We start from the raw sequence: 15,516 nt of genomic DNA, 5'->3' as shown, positions 1-15,516 counted from the left end.
TTATCCCTAAAGGACACAGAAGCTTCTATAATAATCAAGCTCTATATTACCTTTTGACCTTACGATTGCAATGCATTTTTGTGTGTGTGTGTGTGTGTGTGTGTGTGTGTGTGTGTGTGTGTGTGTGTGTGTATATATATATATATATATTCACTTGCTTTAACCTTGTAACTAAACTCGTTTCCTTTCCCTAATTAATAAATCCTTATGTAGTTTATTAGAGGATTGGCTACAAAGCGTTGGTGTTAGTGACTGGTTCTTTTGGGCATAGCCTGAATATTGCTGTGATTCTTGATGTAAGGCAGGCTCAGCTGTGTGGCAAGGTGACTGCCTGAGACTCCATGGTTAGACTGTTACAGTCCTGAGGAGTTTCCGCCTGATTGGTGATATCGAAGTATGGAACTCACAGCCAACCATTTTGGGGTTTGTGCCCTGCTTCCTAGCTGTCTGCCTTGAGACTCTTGAGTCACTGCAGGCAGCGTTACAGAAGGAAGGAGGTGGATCTGGGTGTGAGTAAGGAGGTCAGGACTAGGCCTTGGCGCGCACTCTCAAGTCCTTGAGTCACAAAAGCTTATGTTATCTGGGGCATACCCCTGGCATGTAAAGTGTTTTCACCTCAGCTCCTAGAAGAAGAAACACTGCCTACTTTGACTGAGCTGTGATAAGTGCATGCAAGCATGTGGATAAATGTAAAGTAAGGCACATTGGAAAAAATAATCCCAGCTATACATACAATATGATGGAGGCTAATTTAGCTACAACTAATCAGGAAAAAGATCTTGGATTCATCGTGGATAGTTCTCTGAAGACATCCATGCAGTGTGCAGCAGCGGTCAAAAAAACAAACAGGATGTTAGGAATCATTAAAGAAGGGATTGAGAATAAGAAGGCAAATATATTATTGCCCGTATATAAATCGATGGCACTGCGTACAGATCTGGTCTTCTCATCTCAAAAAAGATACTGGCACTAGAAAAGGTTCAGAGAAGGGCAACTAAAATGATAAGGGGTTTGGAACAGGTCCCATATGAGGAGAGATTAAAGATGCTAGGACTTTTCATCTTGGAAAAGAGGAGACTAAGGGGGGATATGATAGAGGTATATAAAATCATGAGTGATGTGGAGAAAGTGGATAAGGAAAAGTTATTTACTTATTCCAATAATACAAAAACTAGGAGTCACCAAATGAAATTAATGGGCAGCAGGTTTAAAACAAATAAAAGGAAGTTCTTCTTCATACAGCGCACAGTCAACTTGTGGAACTCCTTGCCTGAGGAGGTTGTGAGGGCTAGGACTATAACAGCGTTTAAAAGAGAATTGGATAAATTCATGGAGGTTAAGTCCATTAATGGCTATTAGCCAGGATGGGTAAGGAATGGTGTCCCTAGCCTCTGTTTGTCAGAAGGTGGAGATAGATGGCAGGAGAGAGTGATCACTTGATCATTACCTGTTAGGTTCACTCCCTCTGGGGCACCTGGCATTGGCCACTGTCAGTAGACAAGTATCAGAGGGGTGGCCGTGTTAGTCTGGATCTGTAAAAGCAGCAAAGAATCCTGTGGCACCTTATAGACTAAAAGACGGTTACTCACCTTTGTAACTGTTGTTCTTTGAGGTGTGTTGCTCATATCCATTCCAGTTAGGTGTGCGTGTGCCATGTGCACATTTGTTGGAGATTTTTACCCTAGCAACACTCGGTGGGCCATCAAGGCGCCCCCTGGAGCGGCGCCGCTATGGTGCCGGATATATATGCCTGCCGGCCCCTCCGCTCCTCAGTTCCTTCTTGCCGGCTACTCCGACAGTGGGAAAGGAGGGCGGGTTTGGAATGGATATGAGCAATACATCTCGAAGAACAACAGTTACAAAGGTGAGTAACCGTCTTTTCTTCTTCGAGTGCTTGCTCATATCTATTCCAGTTAGGTGATTCGCAAGCCTTACCTAGGCGGTGGGGTTGGAGCGAGATGTTGCAGAATGTAAGACCGCTGAGCCAAAGGCGGCATCGTCTCTGGACTGCTGGATCAATGCATAGTGTGATGCAAAGGTGTGGATGGAAGACCAGGTAGCCACGCAACATATTTCCCGGATGGGAACATGGGCCAGGAAAGCGGCAGATGAGGCTTGAGCCCAAGTAGAGTGGGCGGTGAGATGGCCAGTCGGAATGTGGGCCAAGTCGTAGCATGTCCGGATACAGGACGTCACCCAAGATGAGATCTGTTGGGGGGAGATTGGCATGCCCTTCATGCGCTCTGCGACCGCTACAAATAGCTGAGGCAAACGTCTGAAAGGTTTGGTCCTCTGGATGTAAAAGGCGAGAGCCCGGTGGATATCCAGGGTATGCAGCTGTTGTTCCCGGTGCGATGAGTGTGGCTTTGGGAAAAAGACTGGTAGAAAGATGGCTTGATTAACGTGGAAGGCAGATACCACCTTAGGGAGGAATGCCGGGTGCGGTTGAAGCTGTACCTTGTCCTTGAGAAATACCGTATACGGAGGATCCACCATCAAAGAGTGAAGTTCCGATACTCGTCTAGCCGAGGTGATAGCGACGAGGAAGGCTGTCTTCCAGGACAGGTACTGCAGCGAGCATGTGGCTAAAAGCTCAAAGGGGGAGCCCATGAGCCTAGCTAATACGAGGTTGAGATCCCAAGTGGGAATGGGTGCTTGATCTGAGGGTAGAGCCACTCCAAGCCCTTGAGGAATCTGGAAACTATGGGGTGAGAGAAGATCGAACTGCCAGTTTCCCCAGGATGGAAGGTGGAGATAGCTGCAAGATGCACCCTTATAGAAGAGATCGCCAGGCCCTGCTCCTTGAGGGACCATAAGTAGTCCAAGATAATGGGGACCGATACACCTTCAGGAATAAAGTCATGCTGGGCGCACCAGTGGGAGAAGCGCTTCCACTTGGCGAGATATGTTGCCCGTGTGAAGGCTTTCTGCTTCCCAGCAGCACCTGTTGCACACAGGTGGAACAACGCAATTCAGATTGGTTCAACCAGACAGCCGCCATGCTGTCAGATGAAGGGATTGCAGGTCCAGGTGGTGAAGCCTGCCAAAGTCCTGCGTTATGAGGTCCGGGCAGAGTGGCAGGGGGATCGGGGCTGCCAGAGAGTGGTCAAGCAGCAGGGTGTACCAGTGTTGTCTCGGCCATGCCGGAGCGATCAGTATTAGTTGGGCTCTGTCCCTGCGGAGTTTGAGAAGAACTCTGTAGACGAGGGGAAAAGGTGGGAAGGCATAAAACAGGTGACCTTTCCAGGGAATTAGGAACGCGTCCGAGAGGGAGCCTGGGGAGCAACCCTGCAGGGAGCAGAACACCTGGCATTTCCTGTTCTCTCGGGAGGCAGAGGTCTATCTGGGGAAAGCCCCACTTCCGGAATACAGAATGGAGAATGTCCGGATGGATGGGCCACTCGTGAGACAGGAAGGACCTGCTCAGGCGATCCGCGAGAGAGTTCCAGACTCCCGGGAGAAAGGAGGCTACCAGGTCAGTGATGGCCAGTGGAGTCCTGTTGGTTTCTTTCTTGGGTTTGTCTTGCAGTAGGAGGCTTCTGGGTACACGTCTGGCTCTGTTGATCTGTTTCCTTATTTCCTTGTGCGGGTATTGTAGTTTAGAGAATGCTTGGCGGAGATTTTGTAGGTGTTGGTCTCTGTCTGAGGGGTTAGAGCAGATGCGGTTGTACCTCAGTGCTTGGCTGTAGACAATGGATCGTGTGATGTGCTCAGGATGGAAGCTGGCAGCATGAAGACAGGCATAGTGGTCGGTAGGTTTTCGGTATAGGGTGGTGTTAATGTGACCATCACTTATTTGCACCGTGGTGTCTAGGAAGTGGACCTCCCGTGTAGATTGGTCTAGGCTGAGGTTGATGGTGGGGTGGAAGCTGTTGAAATCATGGTGGAATTTTTCCAGAGTCTCCTTCCCATAGGTCCAGATGATGAAGATGTCATCAAGACAACCCCAAGAAAGAAACCAACAGGACTCCCCTGGCTATCACATACAGTCCCCAGTTAAAACCCCTCCAACGCATCATCTACAACCCATCCTGGACAATGATCCCACACTTTCACAGGCCTTGGGTGGCAGGCTAGTCCTCGCCCACAGACAACCTGCCAACCTGAAACATATGCTCACCAGTAACTGCACACCGCACCATAGTAACTCTAGCTCAGGAACCAATCCATGCAACAAACCTCTATGCCAACTCTGCCCACATATCTACACCAGCGACACCATCACAGGACCTAACCAGATCGGCCACACCATCACCGGTTCATTCACCTGCACGTCCACCAATGTAATATACACCATCATATGCCAGCAATGCCCCTCTGCTTGTACATCGGCCAAACTGGACAGTCGCTACGGAAAAGGAACACAAATCAGATATTAGGAATGGCAATATACAAAAACCTGTAGGAGAGCACTTCAACCTCCCTGGCCACACTATAGCAGACCTTAAGGTGGCCATCCTGCAGCAAAAAAACTTCAGGACCAGACTTCAAAGAGAAACTGCTGAGCTTCAGTTCATCTGCAAATTTGACACCATAAGCTCAGGATTCAACAAAGACTGTGAATGGCTTGCCAACTACAAAACCAGTTCTCCTCCCTTGGTTTTCACACCTCAACTGCTAGAACAGAGCCTCATCCTCCCTGATTGAACTAACCTCGTTATCTCTAGCTTGCTTGCATATATATACCTGCCCCTGGAAATTTCCATTACATGCATCTGAGGAAGTGGGTATTCACCCACGAAAGCTCATGCTCCAAAAAGTCTGTTAGTCTATAAGGTGCCACAGGATCCTTTACTGCTTTGTCAGTAGACAGGATACTGGGCTGGATGGACCTTTGGTCTGACCCAGTACAGCCATTCTTATATTCTTATAATGGGAAGGTTCATGCCTGTGCAGGGAGGAGGAGTGGGTATAAACTGGCTTAACTCTCCAGTCCTCTGCTTTTGTGGGTTTGTGTGAGATGTGTATGGAGCAACCAAGGGTGGAATTCACAAGGGGGACTTTGTAGGCACCTAGATCTGAGTGGAGGTTTTGAGGATCTTTTGAATTTAGGCCTCAAACTGCTACTTTAGGCACCTAAGTTTCTGCCAGCAAGGATGTGCCCAGCTGCCGCAGGCCAGTGGTCAGTGAACTCAGCTGAGTGATAGGAGACGCAAGGTCAAGTCCCTGCTCCATATTAGGCAGATGGAGGAGTTGAATCTGGGTTGCTCAGCTTCTGAGCAAGTGCTTTAACCCTGTAGCGCCTTCCCGGTAAAAGGACTGCTCGGGCTTGCGCATCTAATGCCAGAGAGGGGTCACAGCTGTGGCTTCTGGGTGGAGGATGGTGCCACCCTAGAGTTAGGCACCTAACTCCCTCTGAGGGCTCGGCTTAGGCCACCGTCCCCTCCCCAGCATTTCCTACTGGCTAGCTTAGGTGACTCACCATCAGCCTGCTGGCTTCTGTGAATCCTGTCTTAGGTGCCCAGGCTCCCCCTACAATGCATGAGAAGGGTGAGGAGCCTAAGTGGGGCTGTTAGTGCCACTTGCAGGCAGGGTGCCTAAAGGTTAACCTCTACAACGCTCGGCCTGGGGTGGGACTCACAAGCCCTTTCTATCACTAGGGTTCACCCGGAGACCGTGACTAGGGCTGCTCGCTGTTTTATGCAACAGCAGAATAAAGCCATATAACTTGGGAGCACGTGGTGTTGAGCAGCACTGAGAAATTCTGAATGTCCAGGATTCAAGAGTTAGTGCCAATTTTTCAGTGTGCTGATTTTAAAAAAATGTAAAAATGCACCTGTTTTTTGGAGATTCTCCTATTCGGGCTTTTTTTGTGGGCCTCTGACCCCTTTTGAGAGAGAACACCAGTTGAGTGCAAAGCAAAGCACACATCTCCTGAATAATGCATGCCATGGCAAATGAGTTGAATACATTATCCGAGTACATTAGTCAGGGGGGAAATATCATTACAAATATCTTTCTAAAGAAACCACAGGATCACATTAAAAAGAGGCTGCAATGCTCTTATGAATGTATGTGGGGGGGGGTCAATTCAAAATTAAAGCTAAAGATTATGCAAGCACGTGATCACTGCAATGGTGGAATAGACAGTCCAAATGCCCTCTAAAGTCACCTGATGTCAGTCTCTCTGTTCGTACAATTGTTAGCTTGCCTTGTATATATGGGACAAAGCCCAAAGGGGCAACACCCACAATTAAAAGCTCTATCATTAGTCCTAATGGCCTCTGTGATCCTTCTACCAGAGAAATGACTTGCTTACAATGGGCAGCTAGCAAAGGATTTTTTGACACCTGGTTTTGGAGGTGATGTTACATGCTCCTGGACTTTGAGCCAAACTCTGTCTCCCCTCCCCAAACGTCTCTTTAGTCGTACCTGCTGTGATGCGTCCCCAAGAGGGGAAACACAAAGGTGGATTTATGTGCCCTGTAATGGCTCCCAGATTCTGGGGCAGTCTGGGGCCTTGCCACAGCATTACTGTCTCTTAGACTGTTGCCAAAGGCTGCTCTAACTCATGGCAGGTTCCCCAACAACTGCCACTGGGCAACTGACCCGGACTATAGAGCGCAAGGTAATTGATCACACCCCCTCCAGCCCTAGCTATGCCCCTATGTCATACTGGGTAACATAGAGCCCCCAGGGCCTTTCCACCTCCAGAATGACAAATGGGCCTCACCATGGGACAAAATCTTCCCCACTGTGACTTCTTCTTGTGCATCATGTTAAATTGGTGACATAATTATTCTTGACTAGCAAAAGTGGCAATATTTTACTCCTGGGGGGAATTCTGTGGGACTGCAGAAAACGCTCTCCCCGAATTTCTGTGCTTCCCTGCAGAAAATGCAATGAGCCAGTGGCCTGTGCTCCCCACGTTTATTTATTGACAAGTTTGCACACTATTTTAAAATTCTGCAAATTTTATTTTTGGGAACAAAATTCCCTTGAGTAATATTTGGAATACACAGTGGAGGTTGTGAACTCCCCAGAGACACCAGAGTGCCTGGGCTGCAGAAATTATTGGTGAGCATCTCCGATTTGGAATTCATTCCTAATTGGTTTTTATCCAGGGCATCTTAATTTTGGCTCCACCTTTATTACGAAAAGAAAATCCCGGTTGGTGGAGTGGGTTGTTTTTTTCTACAGTGTCTGAAGCAGCTTGTATTAACAAGGCTATATGAATAAATTTCAGACTCACCTTTAGCATGAATCAGGAGCCATTTCAGGATAAAAACAGATGGTATTAGGAGCACAGAACTTTAGAAAGCTCTAAACTTGATGATACCACCCCCTTTCCCAAGTAATTGAAGGAAGGGGTTGGTATTAATGCTTGCCAACTGGAAATTGCTCCCTATGCGATAGACCACACAGTCTGTTCCGGTCAAGGGGCTGGCTCCTCAGCCCGGTAACTGAGTTGTGCAGCACAGAGTGAAGAGGGCACACAGCATCCACCCAAATCTGCAGAACTGCTTCTTCCAGCCCAAAGACCCAAGCAACCCTGGGTGTGTGGGTGATATAGCAAAGCAATATGCCCACATTTTTAGTGGCTGGTTTCCAAGAGGACCATAATATGCTGCTGGCTAATGGAGCTCTTCTAGCTCCTGGAAGAAGCCTCTGCTACAATATGACTGTCCCAGGTTCAAACTCCCATGCAGAAAGGGATCTCTGCACGTGTTCCCCTAATGCAGGATAAGACAAATCTCTGCTGTTCTCCCTTGCACAGTTGAACCACACTGGTTAACAGGACATGCTAGAGAAGAACTATCTAATTTCTAACGTGGCTCCTTCACTGAGAAGAGCTGATGGGGTGTGTGTTTGACCAACTCCAAACAGCGGTCAGAAATGAGATTGGACTTTGAATCTGTGCTAAGCTGCATATTTGTACATGCCCTTCCCCAGGAGCTCGGGGGTTCTGAGCAAGGATGTGTTTGACTAACATAGTCTCCATGTGGGTGCAGATGTTTAAAAAGACGTAGGTTTTATATAAGTACATGAGACAAACCAAGAGCCCTGGCACCAAACACCCTATTTAAATGTCAGGAATTCTAATAATTAGGAGCCTGAGCCTGCACAGTTAGTAGGGGAAATTGGTGGGAGTAAGAAGTAGGACCAAACCTTTTGTGGTTGACAATGTCAAAGCAGCACTTCTTTGCTGAAGGGCAGGCACAGAGCTGCTTTTTCACAGCCTAATTTCAATGCTAGTTTCTCAAGCAAATGTAACATTGTGTTGCCATCTAGTGGCTGAAAAGGGAAGGCTTTGAAAAGAGTTAGGGTAACAGGAAATAAATAGAGTTGGAGCAGGATAAGGTGAGTAATCATGGCCCAGGACCCCACTGGGCGAGGTGCTGTATCGTAATTACTGCAGGGTTCTAAAGAGAAGGGAAATGATTTTAAAAGCTAGGTTTTCTTTTTGTATTACAGTGGCACCTAGGCCCCAGCTGAGATCAGGCCTCTCATTCAGGCCCATGTTCAGAATTGCCAACAGAATCCAGGTCGTCTAACTCCAGCCCAGTGACCTAGCTACCAGACCATGTGGCCACCAGGTCCTCTACCGCCTTTGAGCATAAAAGAGCACTCAGAAATCCAAGGACGACTTTAAATCCTTCTGTCTATCCCTCCTGTCTTTTAAAATGGTATGGGGAAAAGAAAATTTAAACTTGGTTCATATTAAACAAAATTAACACACCATAAGTTTTCTTTTTTGCAGCACTCCATCTGGTAAGGTTTTTCTTTTTAATTATTTTTAAACTGCCCCAATAAATTGTGTGTGCTTAAGAGGAACTTCTCATTACATTGAAAAACTTTGATCTCTCACGATCATCTCTTTTTAAAGCGGTAATGATATATTTAAAAAGTATTTCCAGCTGACCCAATTTCAACAGCAGCTTTATTTCCTGCCCCCATCCAAATGCTAGGAGAGGCACATGTCTTTGGATGCATTCCTCACACCTGACAGAGGGAGCAAGGGATCAGGAGTAGCATTCTGTTGGGGGGAGTGGCAGGAAGTGTTAAGACCAAGGAAGCAGAGTGTCTAGGGGAAGGGAAGGCAAATAAGAAACATACAGATGGTGTGAATAAAAGCTGCAGGCAAACCAACAGCTCTGAGTGCACTATATATAGATGCCCAGCTGTTTCTTTCAGGTGTTATAACTCAGAAAGGTAGGATGATTAATTTTGAAAGTTGAAATGTACAGCTGATTTTGATTACATCTGAGTGTCTATAATTTAGCTACTTAGTAAAATTAACTCAATGTTTTTAAAGAGATGTGAGCACAATGAGAGAAGTGCAAGTTTGGCTATATGCTTTTTTTCCTTTTGATTTGCAAAGTTTATTTTTAACTTTTTTTTAATTTTTACAGTGTACTCCTATCAACGCAGCCAAATGAGTTTGCTTCCCCCTGGTGTCAGCTAAAGACAGCAGCACTCAGGTTTTGTGCTTTCACTTCCCTCGGTGGGCTAGACTTCCAAGCACTCTTGAAAATCTGGCCCCAATTTTAGGTGTAGAGAGCTTGTCTCCTATTGAGACCCTTATGCAAAGGTCAAGGGTTTGGTTTTCCAAAACACCTGTGTGATGTAAGAGTACAACTCCCACTGAAAGTCGTTGGTAAAAAGAGTTCAAGAAATTATTTTGCTGCAGTTTTGTAAGTGAAATTGTGAAGAAATAAGGAGTTTTTGATTGCTGTGAAGAGAGATGGGCCTCTGGAGACATTCACATATGACAACAATGGGGATGTACTCTCTCTATAATGAAGTTAAACAGCCCCTGGCAGTGGAATACCCTCCACCCTTTTCAGCCAGTTCAGATCCCATGGTTGAAGGCTGTCACTGGCAGGAAGGTTACAAGCCCACCTGCCTGAGAAAATTTGTAATCACAAGTTTGGCCCTTCAGACCTAATGAAGGACTTTTCCTCCCTTGTTTTGAAGGACCCACTGCATCCACCACCAAGTCCTGGTAGGCTCTTATGCCAGAGGGTCACATTGACAATATGGAGAGTTTGAAAGCGAGATTTTTATGGTGGAGAGGATGGAAAGGAAAAAATAGTATTTTGCCACAATGGCAAGACTTCCTCCAGCACTTGACTGACTTCAGTAGAGCCAAAATTTCATCTTTGTATCTACTTTTATTACCAGTATCTTTTAACTGTAGTCCCTGTAGGACTAAAATCAATTATTTTTCCAGTTAATTGTGTGCCTTTGATAGCACTGTATGTAGCTAGTTACCTTGTTTTATTTGAACATTTAACACAGAGGATAAAATGGCAGGAGTGCACATTAAGAGGAAGATGGGCCTGCTCTTGAGCCTGGCCTCAGCGACCTTTATAAACATCACCACACACCCCTTTATAAAGGAATCTTTTAAATTCAAGACCTGTTGTTTTTAGGGTTCATATCACAGAAGTAAATTCCCAAAATGTCTAGGTAGTTGAGTCCCTTGAGGTGACTGTAGAAGCATCCCTCCCTACTAATCCTCTTCTCAAATGAGAACAGGACTGGGGCCTAGTATGTCCATGGGAAAACATCCTTTGACTGCAGAGATGCTACAGCAGGCTTGTGGAAAGCAAATTTACAAAGACTGAATTTTGTTCCAAAAATGAGGTCTATCCTGAAGACAGTCTGTGCCACCAGACCCTTCAATTCTGAAAAGGGAGCTGACCTCACACCTTTGCACTTAGTACCATATTCTGCACCACCTAAGATGCAGACAATTGAGACAATTTTGTGACCAGACTTGGCAGTGCTGAAGACACAGCAGAAGCCACCATGGCAACTGAGTGCTCCTGAATTATTGGGGAATTGGGAACAGAGAGGCAGAGCAGGTCTGATGCCACCTGGTATCCTGAAGGGGTAAAGACAATCAGTGCTGATGCCACTGTTGTCAGTATCTGACTTAATGGATGCCCCATGGCCACTACTGGAGGTAGAGTATCCAACTGTGAGTTGTTGTTAAATGACCCAGCTCCATCCCACATATACAAGGAATCACAGTACTGCTCAGCACTCCTCTGAGGGGACAGAGGAATCTGTTAGTTTTGGAATGGCCTCTATCCATCTTGCAAGACCTCTTCATTGGAGGACCAGTGGAAGGAGAACAATCTCTCTTTCTCTTAGGGAAATATCAGACCTTGGGCCTGGACCAACATCTCAGTGTAGCTCTAAAACATTCTCCAGGACAGGACAAGCTGCAGATTTCCCTGGGGCCAAAGCACATCTCATGGCCTGCTCCAGAAGGTGTTGCTTAAGGCACAAGTCTCTTGGCACCTGTCTTCTCCTCTTGAACAATTTACAGATGGAGCACCTTCCTTCATATGCCCCTCGAGCAGGCCCCATAAACACTAAGTGTGTGGTGAGGAGTCACTATTGAGGACAGCTACCCCATATGACGGATAGTGTTTAAAAGCTAGTGAGGACATCCCACCAGGCTAAACCATATATAATTACTACCTAACAAAAACCTAAGGATATTACTATAAACTACAACAAAACCACAAACAGACAGAAAAAGCATGAGGTACAGTACCGCACAGAGTGGTCTGACTCAAGGCGCACATGCTAAGAAGAAACTGAGGGGGGTTGGGGCAGCGGTACTTTTAAATACCTGGGGGGGAGGGGCTGCTGTACCATGAGTGCTGCCCCTGCGGCTACTACTAAGCAAAGTTCTCTGCTGTTGGTGTGCTGGGCACCCCCATGTAGACGTGTGTTCCACTTGGGTAACCACTTGGAGAACTGAACTAAGAGGCAGGTGACAGAGATCTGCTTCATTCAATGCCAATTACCTTCTCTGAGTGATTACTGAACACCAGTGGGACAGGAAGGCTTCCATATTTCTTCTGAGAAAACAAGTGACCCAGCCAGCAATTGGGAAGACTTTGACCACAGGTGGTCTCTGTTTAGATAGTGCTCTGAAATCTCTGGAGTTGCAAACAAAATAATTAACTAACATGAACAGGTTTAACAAACGTCTGATTTTAATTCACATTTTCAGACCTACCATCAGATTCTAATTGCTACTTTAGAATGTTAGCTCAACATCAGGTAGCTCCCAGCAAAATCCTTCATGCACATATTGACAATGCTTTAAAATACTGAAAGCTTCCCATAGTTCTAAAATCCAGTGATGTAAGACCTAAAGAAAATCTGTTAACCTGCTGCAAGTATTCATTGTAAAAGAAGTTTGGAGATGGCTAACTACCTTGACTAAGTCTTTTAGGCACTAGGAAATATCGTACCACAAGAAGAAACAGAATGCATCTACTTAAAAAAAAAATTACAGCATAACAAAAAAGTAAAAAATTTCAGATGAGTTCATTTTAAACACTTTCTGTACTTTTCTTCAACAGCTCCAGTACCTATTCATGCAATAAATATTCAAAACCAATCTTTACCTTATGTTAAATAAGTTACTTCCCAATAGTTATGTCAAATGGTGTCAGCTATTGAAGTGCCCAGAGAATCTTTTAAACCAACCAGTATTAAGGCTTAAACTGCAAGGAAGCCTACACAATGATCACATGAAGGAACAGGCTTTATTAGTAGAACTTTCTCCTTCACAGAATCCTTTTCTTATTGGTATGTGAAGCTGCTTTTTGATTTTCAGCTGGCTGAACCTGGTAAGAAAAGCATTAATTATTAAGTTTCATAGCATTTTAAACTCACATAGGACTTTAGAATAGCCCCCAAATCGACATATCTTACGCTCTAGGGCCCTGATCCTGCAAAAGGACTATCTGCAAGCACAGGCTCTTACTTCTGCATGAAGACCTGCTGAACATAATACAATTCCTTGTAGGAATAAGGAGCCTTTTGCATGATCAGGTTCTCACCCAGGCAAGGTAGGGCCAACAATAGAGTATCTAGATAAGAAAAAGCCCCCTCACCAATGATTTCTCAAAGCTAATGGAGGAATGATTCACATAAGACAAGAGCAGTAAAAGGATGGAGGGGAGTTGGTGGAGAAAGTGGGAAGTGGTTTACAAGCAGGGGAGTCATTAAAGGGTGGTAGGAATGGAAGAGTAGGACAGACAGGGAAGTTAATGTGCTATGGGCTCTAGTATGTGAAGTCTAAAAGTGCTTGAAAAAAAATCAAATATGAAAGGATTGTTGGCAGGGTTTGTTGTAGCTGTGTCAGTCTCAGGATATTAGAGACACCAGGTTGGTGAGGTAACTTTTTTTATTGGACCAACTGCTGTTAGTAAGAGAGACAGGCTCTTGAGCTACACAGAGCTCTTCTTCAGGCCTGGGAATATAAAAGGAGATGATTTAGAAACTCAAACTAATTTAAAAAGGTTGCATTAGCAAATGTCTGTTTGCAGAAGCTTTACCCAGTGGGTCTAGATTTTAAAAAACAAAGCCAACTATTAAGACATGTCTACGGCAGCACAGAATAAGATTTTCTTCATGAGCTTGGGCAGAAGTTAGGATAGGGCATTGGACGTTAGGTTACTGGACTGTGTCCTTGTGCTGATATGAACAACTGGATGAGGTGGAAAAGGATAGGACTAATAAGCTACGAAAGGCATAAGCAAGGAGACAGGGTTGAGCCTGATAGATAATAAGGCCGAAAACATCATATTGCCTCTATATAAATCCATGGTACGCCCACACCTTTAATACTGCATGCAGATGTGGTCGCCCCATCTCAAAAAAGATATATTGGAATTGGAAAAGGTTCATAAAAGGGCAACAAAAGTGATTGGGGTATAGAACGGCTTCCATGTGAGGAACGATAATAAGACTGGGACTTTTCAGCTTCGAAAAGAGGCAACTAAGGGGGGATATGATAGAGGTCTACAAAATCATGAATGATATAGAGAAAGTAAATAAGGAAGTGTTATTTACTCCTTCTCATAATACAAGAACAAGGGGCCACCAAATGAAATTAATAGGCAGCAGGTTTAAAACAAACACAAAAAAGTATTATTTCACGCAACGCACTGTCAATCTCTAGAATTCCTTGCCAGAGGGTGTTGTGAAGGCCAATACTTTAACGGGATTAAAAAGGGATCTATATAGATTCATGGAAGATAGGTCCATCAATGGCTATTAGCCAGGATGGGCAGGAATAGTGTCCCTAGCCTCTGTTTGCCAGAAGCTGGGATTGGGCGACAGAGGATGGATCACATGATGATAACCTGTCTGTTCATTCCCTTTGGGACACCTGCCATTGGCCATTGTCAGAGGACAGGATACTGGGCTTGATGGACCTTTGATCTGACCCAGTATGGCCATTCTTATGAGCCAGTTACCTGGTAAACAAACCCTCATTATAAGTAGGATTGGCAGAGTTTGACTTTTTAATGTTTTTTTATAATTTTGACAGATGTTTGATACAAATTTTAAAAATGCTGAAAAATAATTTTATTTGTTGGGAATTCTTGGTGGGTGGGGGGTAGTCATCAATTATTTAATGACAGTAGATATTGAGACTCAAAACATTAAAGCTTTAAACTATAAAACACACCATGTCAACATTTGCAAGGTAAATATCCTTAAAACAAATGCTAGTCAGTTCTCAAAGCAGCATTTTTCTTACCTAGCCTATCTGTACATTTAGATTGATGGAAATACACACACAAACCGGTGCAAAGTAAGACAAATTGACATTTACCAACAAAATCTAAACCTTTCAAGCCTAATTATAATGTGCAAGTTAAATTTTAACATTAAATATTAAGGACGGTTTATTAAATGAATGTAACCAACCCTTCATGTTTACACCAGGCCAGTGGGAAATACAAACCAAACACCTGATATTAATGCTGCAAAGTGTATCACTAACATGGCAGTTTATATTAAACGTACTTACAAAAGCACAGTACTATGTACCCCAGGGCACTTAATGTAAACAGATTTTACTTACTTCTAGGTTTCCTCTAGCCTTCTTTAAAACATCATGGGTTAAAGCCACTGCAACGAGAGAGTATAGATTAGACACAATACTATTTAGCACTTACACTTCTTTCTCTGCATTTATGAGGGATAGCTCAGTGGTTTGAGAAGTGGCCTGCTAAACCCAGGGTTGTGAGCTTAATCCTTGATGGAGACATTATAGGGATCTGGGGCAAAAATCTCTCTCAGGATTGGTCTTGCGTTGAGCAGGGGCTTGGACTAGATATCTCCTGAGGCCCCTTCCAACACTGACATTCTATGATACACAAAGTGGGCAAATGACCCAGCCCATCAAGGCTAACAGACCACCTTTTTCCCCTGGCCACTTCAACCTAGTTATCAAAACCTAGGAGAACTGACATCCCTTGATGATATGTGTTTTACAAACACTGAGTAAGCTTACAACCCTGGGATGTGGGTATAATTTCATAAACAGTACATAGCAGCTAAGTGACTTGCCCAAAACCATAGGAGCAGAGCTAGAACTCATGATTGCCTATTTCCCAGGCCTGTGCTCAGTCCACCCATCTATTCTGCCTGTTGGATATACAGAACAAAAGGATGAAAGCTTTTAAAATACTCCCCCCATAACAAGTACTAACCGTGTAATAACATGTCTATTGCAACACTGTATTT

The 15,516-nt window shown here is 44.7% G+C and overlaps 1 protein-coding gene across 5 annotated transcripts in view; it reads right to left on the bottom strand.

The window, feature by feature from the left end:
- Window positions 1-11,942: 11,942 nt before the first annotated feature.
- The window catches only part of CDK5RAP2 (CDK5 regulatory subunit associated protein 2), a 101,082-nt gene continuing 97,508 nt past the window's right edge, over window positions 11,943-15,516 (bottom strand). For all 5 annotated transcript variants that reach the window (XM_050926885.1, XM_050926882.1, XM_050926884.1 and 2 more), the window contains 2 exons: window positions 14,852-14,898; window positions 11,943-12,599 (listed from right to left, as the gene is read on the bottom strand). In XM_050926885.1, the coding sequence (XP_050782842.1) occupies window positions 12,540-12,599; window positions 14,852-14,898 (107 nt within the window). In that variant the 3' untranslated portion in view covers window positions 11,943-12,539. The remainder of the gene's footprint in view (window positions 12,600-14,851; window positions 14,899-15,516) is intronic.

This window comes from Gopherus flavomarginatus, chromosome 17 (assembly GCF_025201925.1).
Source record: "Gopherus flavomarginatus isolate rGopFla2 chromosome 17, rGopFla2.mat.asm, whole genome shotgun sequence".
Lineage (NCBI taxonomy): Eukaryota > Metazoa > Chordata > Testudines > Testudinidae > Gopherus > Gopherus flavomarginatus.
The sequence above is the reverse complement of the archived record's forward strand: the minus strand, read 5'-3'. Positions and strand labels throughout refer to the sequence as shown.